This window comes from Mesoplodon mirus, assembly GCF_964341445.2.
Source record: "Mesoplodon mirus genome assembly, chromosome: 20".
Classification (NCBI taxonomy): domain Eukaryota; kingdom Metazoa; phylum Chordata; class Mammalia; order Artiodactyla; family Ziphiidae; genus Mesoplodon; species Mesoplodon mirus.
Genome location: NC_138996.1, coordinates 23198732 through 23208606, shown reverse-complemented (window position 1 = coordinate 23208606; position 9875 = coordinate 23198732). Strand labels below are relative to the sequence as shown.

General features: G+C 36.7%; 1 protein-coding gene across 1 annotated transcript; it reads left to right on the top strand.

Annotated features, from left to right (window-relative positions):
* The first annotated feature begins 6771 nt into the window (after positions 1–6771).
* LOC309795981 (arf-GAP domain and FG repeat-containing protein 1-like) lies at positions 6772–9660 on the top strand. The gene has a single exon (XM_082608809.1). It carries the CDS (start codon positions 7009–7011, stop codon positions 8695–8697), a length of 1689 nt encoding a protein of 562 aa, XP_082464935.1. The 5' UTR covers positions 6772–7008; the 3' UTR covers positions 8698–9660.
* The last annotated feature ends 215 nt before the right edge of the window (positions 9661–9875 follow it).

Sequence of the window (9875 nt, the reverse complement as noted above, 5' to 3'; positions counted from 1 at the left end):
GAAAAATCTAATCTTTATTTTCAATTATTCTATCCTTTGTTTCTTTTTCTGGCCTTCTTTTACTGTCTACGGTCTTTGGTAAAATCTTACAAATTTTTTATTTTATTGTGGTAAAAACACATAACAAAATTACCATTTTAGCCATATTAAGTGAACAGTAGTGTTAACTAATATACGTACATTGTTGTGCAACAGATTTCTATAAATTTTTCATCTTGAAAAACTGAAACTCTTTATCTTTTGAACAGCAACTTTTCTTTCCTCCCTTCCCCCATAGCTTCTGGCAAATACCATTCTACTATCCGTTTCTAAGAGTTTGACCATTTCACATACCTCAGTATAAATGGAGTCATGCAGTATTTGTTTTATTGTGGTTAGCTTATTTAACTTAGCATAATGTCCTCAAGTTTCATCCATGTTGTAGTATATGACAGATCTCCTTCTCCTTTAAGGATGAATAATACTTTATTGTACACATATACCACATTTTATTTATCCATTCATCTGTCGGCGGACCCTTGGGTTGCTTCCACCTTTTGGCTATTGTGAATAAGGCTGCAGTGAACACATATATGCAAATATCTCTTTGAGATCCTGTTTTCAGTTCTTTTAGATATATACCCAAAAAAGGAATTGCTGAATCATGTAGTGATTCTATCTTTAATTTTTTGATGAAACTCCATACTGTTTTCCATAGCAGTTGCATCATTTTATATACTCCCAACAGTGGTTCCAAATCCTCCACTGCATTGCCAATGCTTGTTATTTTCTGTTTTTTTGACAGTGACCATCCTAAAGGGTGTGAGGTGATATCTGACTGTGGTTTTGACTTGCATTTTCCTGGTAATTAGTGATATTGAGCATTTTTTCATGTGCTTGATGGCCATTTATGTATCTTCTTTGGAGTAATGTGTGTTCAAGTTCTTTACCTACTTTTTACGTGGGTTATTTGAGTTTCTTGGTTGTTGTTGTTCAGTTATAGTTCTTTATATATTCTAGATATAAAACGCCTTATCAGATATGTGGTTTGCAAATATTTTCTCCCATTCCATAGGTTGCTTTTTTTACTCTGTTGTTTCCTTTGCTGTTTACAGTTTTTAAGTTTGGTGTAGTTCTGTTTACCTATTTTGTATTCGTTGCCTGTGCTTTTGGTTTTATACAAGAAATTATTGCCAAATCCAGTGTCACACAGATTTTACTCTATATTTTCTTCTAGGAGTTTGATAGTTTCAGGTCTCATGTTTAGGTCTTTGATTTGTTTTGAGTTAATTTTTGTATATGGTATAAGATAAGAGTTCAAAATCATTCCTTTGCAAGTGTATATACAGTTTTCTCAGCACCATTTGTTGAAAAGACTATCCATTTTCTATTATGTAGACTAGACACCCTTGGCAAAGATGATTTGACCATATATGTGCAGGTTTATTTCTAGGATCTCTTTTCTATTCCATTCATATGTATGTCTGTTTTTATGCCAGTGCCATACTGTTTTGATTACTGTGGGTGTACAATATATTTTGAAATCAGGAAGTGTGACACAACCACTTTGTTATTCTTTCTGAAGATTGTTTTGGCTACTTGGGGTTCTTTTTGATTCCAGATGAATTTTAGATTTTATTTTTTCTATTTCTGCAAAAAATGTCATTGGGTTTTGATAGGTATTGCATTGAATCTGTAGATTCTTTTGGATAGTATGGGTATTTTAACAGTATTAAGCCTTCCAGTCCATGAACACAAAATATTTTTCCATTTATTTGTGTCATTGTTTCAGCATTGTTTTGTAGTTTTCAGTGTATAAGTCTTTCATTTCCTTGGTTAAGTTTATTCCTAAGTATTTTATTATTTTGGGTGCCATTGTAAAAAATTATTTTCTTAATTTCCTTATTAAATTGCTCATTGTTAGTTTGTGGAAATGCAACTGCTTTTTGTTCATTGAGTTTTATCAATTTTATTGCTCTTCTCATAGAATCAATTCTGACTTCAGATATTTTGTCTAATTTGGTTTTTTTCCCCTCATAATTTCTGCTCTTTTCTTTATCATTTTTTTCTTCTTTCATTTAAAAGTTTTTGTTCTTAACTTTTTGTGATTTATTTTCAAATGATCAATGTTAGCTATGTTACACTGGTTTTGATGTGTCATATTGTCATTACTCAGTACCAAATACTTTCTATTCTTCTTTGAAATTTTTTTTTGACCCATGGATTATTTACACATACATCATTTATTTTCCAAGTATTTGAGCGTATTCTAGGTATCTTTTTGTTATGATTTCCAGCTTATTCCTTTGTTGTCATAGAACATACTCTATGTAAATTCAACCTGTTGAAATTTTTTTGAGACTTGCTTTATGACTCAGACTATAAGGATAATTCCCAATGCACTTATACAAGTTTCTATTTGTGTGTAGTATCTATGCACACTATTTAAAACTAAAGTATTTTTTTGGCTCCTTTTGTGTCTTTTTCAACTTAATTTATCACCATTTGAAAGCCTTGATAAATTCTTTCATCACAGGAAGTCTCAATTTTCTGTTTATACATTAGTATTTCATAAAATATTCTTCATTATTTTAAAAGATCTATTAAGAAAACAAATATACAGTAACCCATATCTCTTTATTTCCTCATGATAGTGATACAAATTAAAATCCCTATTACAAATTCATATTCAGTGCTACAATTAGAGAAAATATATAGCATATTAATTAAAATTCTGTTTTACAATGGAAACTAGATGTATTGAAGGGCCTTGATTACAACATGTTAATTTATTTCGCCATTAAAAATCTATTGCATTTCACAATCTTGTTAACAGTTTCTGCCAAGAAGATAATTAAATGGACATGGTGTAAAAAAAGTTTTGTATGATTTCACTGAGTGATTCACCAAAATAACCCTCAAAAAAAGAATGAGGTATTGTTTTTTCAAACTCCTCAAGATAAAAATATAAAACAAGATTACTACTTTAAAATTTAAGACATGCAGTCATATAAAAGAAAGTCAGTGAGTTAAGAAAGTGTACAATATGGTTGAACTCAATTTGTTTCATCATATATTCAGACGAAGTTTTAGGATTACTATGTTAAGTAGGTAAATGTTAATATAACTAACCTGCAGTTCATATAACTAACTGAATGTTATATTAACATTAACCTACTTAATATAGTAATCCTAAAAATTAGATAATGCTGTCTTCATTTTGACAATGGGAGAAATAATATTAAAAGGTTTAAGTAGTTTTCCCAAGGTTATATACTATCAAGTTAGAGGTAAGAAGAATACATATTGAAGTTAATGGAAAAATCCCCGTTTTATTTGGAGTCTGTGCTCTGCCTGAAGGGGAAGGATCTCTAATATCACATGAGTGAGTTTCTGCTAACCAGTCAGGACTCGACCTTCTATTGGTGTAGACAGAGTATTGGAATTAACTTATCAAATAATTTTGAAGTTCTAGCTTCTCTGTAACAGTGTGCTGTGTGTTGAAAATACGCAGTAGCTGAGAGGGACAAAAGCCTGCCTGATACTCAGAGATCTGGAGCAATCAGCACCCAATTTTGGTGTTGCCAAGAATTAGTTTTATAATGAGAAAGAAAATAACACATCTTCACGTTACATTTCCATTTCAAGAACATCTTGGTAATTTTTCGGTCATTATAAAGATTGTAATATTCTATAATTTATTTTGATTATAAAAACAAGAGAATATGCAGATATGCAGGCCAAAGCAAAGGAATATGAACAAATAATTCATCTAATCTTAATATTTCTAGGCTCACATTTTGTCCCCCAAATTACCATAGTACTGAGTATGTGTTTTGCTGTCTGTTTTTTCTATTTTCCATTATATTTTGAATATATATAAAATTATTAAATGCTTCTTGTGGAAACATTTAAAATATCCACAAGTGTAAAGAAGAAAAGAACCATTAACTGCAGTGTTACCACCCCGAGTTTAGCACTTTTAACATTTGATGTATTTTTTCAGTAAAATACATTTATAATTATAGTATTTGAAATTTGTTGAATATAAATATCTTTTTTTTTCATTGGAACTTACATCATAATCATTTGGTCACTCATTTCCTTAATTGAGGTTGGTAAAATTTACAAAGTTAAAAGCTGTTTGTCTATATATCTTGATCCATAGTTCTGATTTCTTAAATGATAGATTTGTTGAACTGGAATATGTTCAGGTGAATGAATCTGTTTTCAGTGGGTAGAGTACGCACTGTCTTATGGCTTTTCAGCATATTCTTTGATTCCCAAAATCAGGGCCTTGAGAGATTTGTAGCCCTGTATTCTGCTAATATTGGGTCGTAAAATCTTTTAGAAATATCAAAATACTTTAGGCAAAATGATATCTTTTTCTTATACTAAGTTTCATTTATCTGTTTGTAGTCTAAGTCATTTCCCATATCTTAAGTAGCTATTAAAATTCTTTGCTAGGATGTTTGTTTAACTGTCATTTTCAGGTCAAGGGCTTTAAAGGAAGGTTCTTATTTATTTATTTGTTTATTTATTTAGGTTGTGTTGGATCTTTGTTGCGGTGCGTGGGCTTTCTCTAATTACGCCGAGTGGGGGCTACTCTTCATTGTGGTGTGCCATTTTCTCACTACAGTGGCTTCTCTTGTTGTGTAGCACGGGCTCTAGGACATGTGGGCTTTAGTAGTTGTGGCTCGTGGGCTCTAGAGTGCAGGCTCAGTAGTTGTGGTGCATGGGCTTAGTTACTCTGTGGCACGTGGGATCTTTCTGGACCAGGACTTGAACCCATGTCCCCTGCATTGGCAGGTGGATTCTTAACCACTGCGCCACCAGGGAAGTCCTAAAGGAAGATTCTTACACAATGTAAATGTCTGGCTGTGGGGCTGGCCGGTGCAAGTGAAAGGAATAGAGGGAACCTGATGTCCACTGGGCAGTTTTGTAGTCAGGTAGACAAGAGGGTAGACCATGAACTTCACGTAGGTTCCAATTCTGGCTCTGTCTCCTACCAGATATGTGATCCTGACTCTCTGTACATCAGTTTCCTCATGGGATATTCCAGTTATGGTACCTTTTCACCTCCAAATTTTCTATTTGATTTTTGTATTTTCTATCTCCTTATTCACATTGCCCTTTTTTTTTTTTTTTTTTTTTTTGAGACATTGCTCTCCTGGTCCTTTAGTTCTTTGTTCATGGTATCCTCTGGCTCTTTGAGCACCCTCAAAGGTCATTAGGAGATAATTACAAGATTGTTTTGAGGGAAAAAATGAGAATACACATTAAGCACTTAGAATACTATTTGGTCTGACCATAATAAATCCTTAACAAATATCAGCTTGTTGTTATGGAAGACCAGCAATGATCCAGTCTTGGCTTTGGTAATATAAAAACTTTCATCCTAATCTCTGAGGAATGTTCTTCACAAGTGCACATAAAATTCCTGACTGACAATTCAGCCACCACTGCTATGAGTTGAGGTGACTCTTAATAGGATGCCTGTTTTTATGTTTATCCTTCACTGATCCATATATGATGAATCAACAGTAAATAAAACCTATCATAGAAATAACGAAAAACTGTTCTCATGTTGGTGAGGCAAGACTAGTCTTTTTACAATGCTGTGGTAAAGGCAGTTGCTACTGGTGCAAAATGAAAGAGGTGGATCCAAAGAAAGCCTGGAACTACTCAAAGAAAGTGTCATAAGTCATTAGAGAAGAGCATCCTTATTCAGTAAATTCTCTAGGATACCTGTTTACCAAGTGACAAAAATACTGCTCAGAGCAATTTAAATTCTCACCTTGACATTATAAACTTATTTAAATTTTATAAAGGTCAAAGGATTATATTTTTAAGTCTTTGCAAAAATTAAGAAGACAATTAAAGCAAATTTTTATTAAAACTTTCAAGTGAGGAATATTTTTTACCATCTGAAGTTATTATAAAAAATTAAATACCTGTCTTTCAAACAGTCTACATTCAGATATATAAAAAGTTTAACACTGAAAGACAATTGTCAAAGATGTAACATGTAATTAATGTTATTATTATATGTAAAATCTCAGAAATAAATAAAACATTTCTTTATGATCGGTCAATTCTCAAAGAGAACACACTCTAAAAGGAGAAAAAAAAAGAAAAGGAGATGGATCAGCTTCTTGATATAGGGGTCTGTACATAGTCTAACTAATTTAAGTTTCATAAAAACCATCTGAACTAGGAATACATTTCCATCTAATTGGTAAAGAGACTGAAACTAAGGGAGATTCAGTAACTTGCCCAAATCTACAGTTTGGTAACTATAGTGAAGACATAGCCCTCCCCTGTTCACATATGTCAAATTCAGTCTCACTTAGAATCTTATTACACAAAATAAAATAATAGTGTGATTCTTTTTGTTTAGTAAAGAGTGAAAATTTGAAAATACCAAGTCGTGCATAGGCATTATCATAATATCACTTATAAACTGCAAACAGGAAGATGAAAACATGAAAAATTCTTTGATATAAGTATTAAGTTAAAAATAAGATATAAAATAGAATTCATCCTGTAATGTCATCTAGCTTTAGAAAGAATAATAAATGAAAAAGATTATAAAATACATCATGTGCAGATGGTGGTTTTTGGTTCTTCTCTCTATTTTACCATTTTTTTCTATTATGCATTTGGTTTTTCTATAGAGAAACTATAAGAATCAATTTAAAAAGGAAAATAAAAGTATGGTGTGAATATGCTAGTTAAAAAAAAATCTGTATTGAGGAGAAGTCGGGAAGGTGGCGGAGGCGGAGGCGGCGGCGGCGGGGGCGGTTGTCCCAGCTGGGCCGGTTGGTGTGGCCCGTCAGCCCAAGCTCTGCAGCGTCCGCGCCGCGCCCAGCCCAGTCGAGTCCCGCCGCGGCGGCCGGGTCCGGCGCGGGCGGCGCGCGCTGACGGAGGGCGGCGGCCGCGGCCAGGGCGGCCGGTGGGACCGCGGGTCCCCGGCGCAGCGCCGCCCGGCTCCCGGCCCTGCCGGCCTCCTCTCTCGGCGCCGCAGCCATGGCGGCCAGCGCGAAGCGGAAGCAGGAGGAGAAGCACCTGAAGATGCTGCGGGACATGACCGGCCTCCCGCACAACCGAAAGTGCTTCGACTGCGACCAGCGCGGCCCCACCTACGTGAACATGACGGTCGGCTCCTTCGTCTGTACCTCCTGTTCCGGCAGCCTGCGAGGGTTAAATCCACCACACAGGGTGAAATCCATCTCCATGACAACATTCACACAACAGGAAATTGAATTCCTTCAAAAACATGGGAATGAAGTCTGTAAACAGATGTGGCTAGGATTATTTGATGATAGATCTTCAGCAATTCCAGACTTCAGGGATCCACAGAGAGTGAAAGAGTTCCTACAAGAAAAATATGAAAAAGAAAGATGGTATGTCCCACCAGAAGAAGCCGGAGTGGTGGCCTCAGTTCATGCCTCTGTTTCAGGGTCCTCTGCCAGTAGTACAAGCAGCACACCTGAGGTCAAACCGCTGAAGTCTCGTTCAGGGGACTCAGCACCAGCACTGCATTTACACAAGGGCACACCGAGTCAGGTGAGTGGTGCAGGTCGCTCCCAGGGGCAGCAGCAGGAAAAGAAGCAGTGTGACCTTTTACGTGATCTTGGCTCAGACATCTTTGCTGCTCCAGCACCTCAGTCAACAGCTACAGCCAATTTCGCAAACTTTGCACATTTCAACAGTCATGCAGCTCAGAACTCTGCAAATGCAGATTTTGCAAACTTTGATGCATTTGGACAGTCTAGTGGTTCGAGTAATTTTGGAGGTTTCCCCACAGCAAGCCACTCTTCTTTTCAGCCCCAATCTACAGGTGGAAGTGCTGGATCAGTAAATGCTAATTTTGCTCATTTTGATAACTTACCCAAATCCTCCAGTGCTGATTTTGGAACCTTCAATACTTCCCAGAGTCATCAAACAGCATCAACTGTTAGTAAAGTTTCAGCGAACAAAGCTGGTCTACACACTACAGACAAATATGCAGCACTTGCTAATTTAGACAATATCTTCAGTGCGGGCCAAGGTGGTGATCAGGGTAGTGGGTTTGGGACCACAGGTAAAGCTCCTGTTGGTTCTGTGGTTTCAGTTCCCAGTCAGTCAAGTGCATCTTCAGACAAGTATGCAGCCCTAGCAGAACTGGACAGCGTTTTCAGCTCCGCGGCCACCTCCAGTAACGCATATTCTTCCACAAGTAATGCTAGCAGTAATGTTTTTGGAACAGTGCCAGTGGGTGCTTCTGCACAGACACAGCCTGCTTCTTCAAGTGTGCCTGCTCCATTTGGAGCTACACCTTCCACAAATCCATTTGTTGCTGCTGCTGGTCCTTCTGTGGCATCTTCTACAAATCCATTTCAGACCAATGCCAGAGGAGCAACAGCAGCGACCTTCGGCACGGCATCCGTGAGCATGCCTGCGGGGTTTGGGACTCCCACGCCCTACAGTCTTCCCACCAGCTTTAGTGGCAGCTTCCAGCAGCCGGCCTTCCCAGCCCAAGCAGCTTTCCCTCAGCAGACAGCCTTTTCTCAACAGCCCAATGGTGCAGGTTTTGCAGCATTTGGACAAACAAAGCCAGTGGTAACCCCTTTTGGTCAAGTTGCAGCTGCTGGAGTATCTAGTAATCCTTTTATGACCGGTGCACCGACAGGACAATTTCCAACAGGAAGCTCATCAACCAATCCTTTCTTATAGCCTTATATAGACACTTTACTGGAACGAACTTTTACATGGTCACATTACATCTCTCCGCCTCTTGCCCTGTTGTCTTGTTTCACTGATCCTAGCTTTAAACACAAGAGAAGTCTTTAAAAAGCCTGCATTGTGTATTAAACACCAGGAAATATGTGCAAAACAGAGGGCTCCAGTAACAACTTTTAACCTGTGAATTGGCAAAAAAAGTAGCGGTATCATGTATATTAAAAATTGGCTAATATTAAGTTATTGCAGATACCACATTCATTATGCTGCAGTACTGTACATATTTTTCTTAGAAATTAGCTATTTGTGCACATCAGTATTTGTAACTTTAACACATTGTTATGTGAGAAATGTTACTGGGGAAATAGATCAGCCACTTTTAAGGTGCTGTCATATATCTTGGAATGAATGACCTAAAATCATTTTAACCATTGCTTCTGGAAAGTTACAGAGTCAGAATTGGAAGGTTTTAGTCATTCTTGAATTTTTCCTTTCTAAAGAGCTCTTCTATTTATACATGCCTAAATTCTTTAAAAATGTAGAGGGATACCTGTCTGCATAATAAAGCTGGTCATGTTTTGCTACAGTTTGCAGGTGAAAAAAAATAAATACTAGAAAAAAAAATCTGTATTAATTTCTTTCCATCTCTTCTTTACGGCGGCAACATGCTCTCTTTTCTAACTTGAAATGTATCAAAGGCCACCTGGGTTATTTTCATATTCTCTGCCAGCTGGCACAACGGGAACATAGATTCGTATATACACAGGGGAATTGGGGGCGAGGGGTGACAGGCATTGCTTTTCACCAGAGACAGGTTGCTTCTGCAACTGCTCATGATTGTTAAAATTACTTCAACTGTGTAAAGTTTGACAATTCAGAGTCTTATGATACATGCATGATTTGAATTTCATCCTGATTTACCAGCCAGTGAGTATAAATGATATAATATTAGCAATAATATTCTCAATTTTACTGACTTACACCTATACTAAGTGAAAACTTGACCATTCAACCTGTAGTCTTCAAAGAATTCTGAGCATTTCCAAGATGTGCCCCAGTGACATGTGTGTGGCCCAATTGAAGAACTCTTGGAAAATATATGAGAATACAATGTTAACCTATATATTAATACAAAATATTAATGGATTACCCTTTATTGTGTCATAAATATG

Coding starts and splice junctions, on each gene's coding strand:
- LOC309795981 (XM_082608809.1), top strand. CDS start 7,009: ATGGCGGCCAGCGCGAAGCGGAAGCAGGAGGAGAAGCACCTGAAGATG.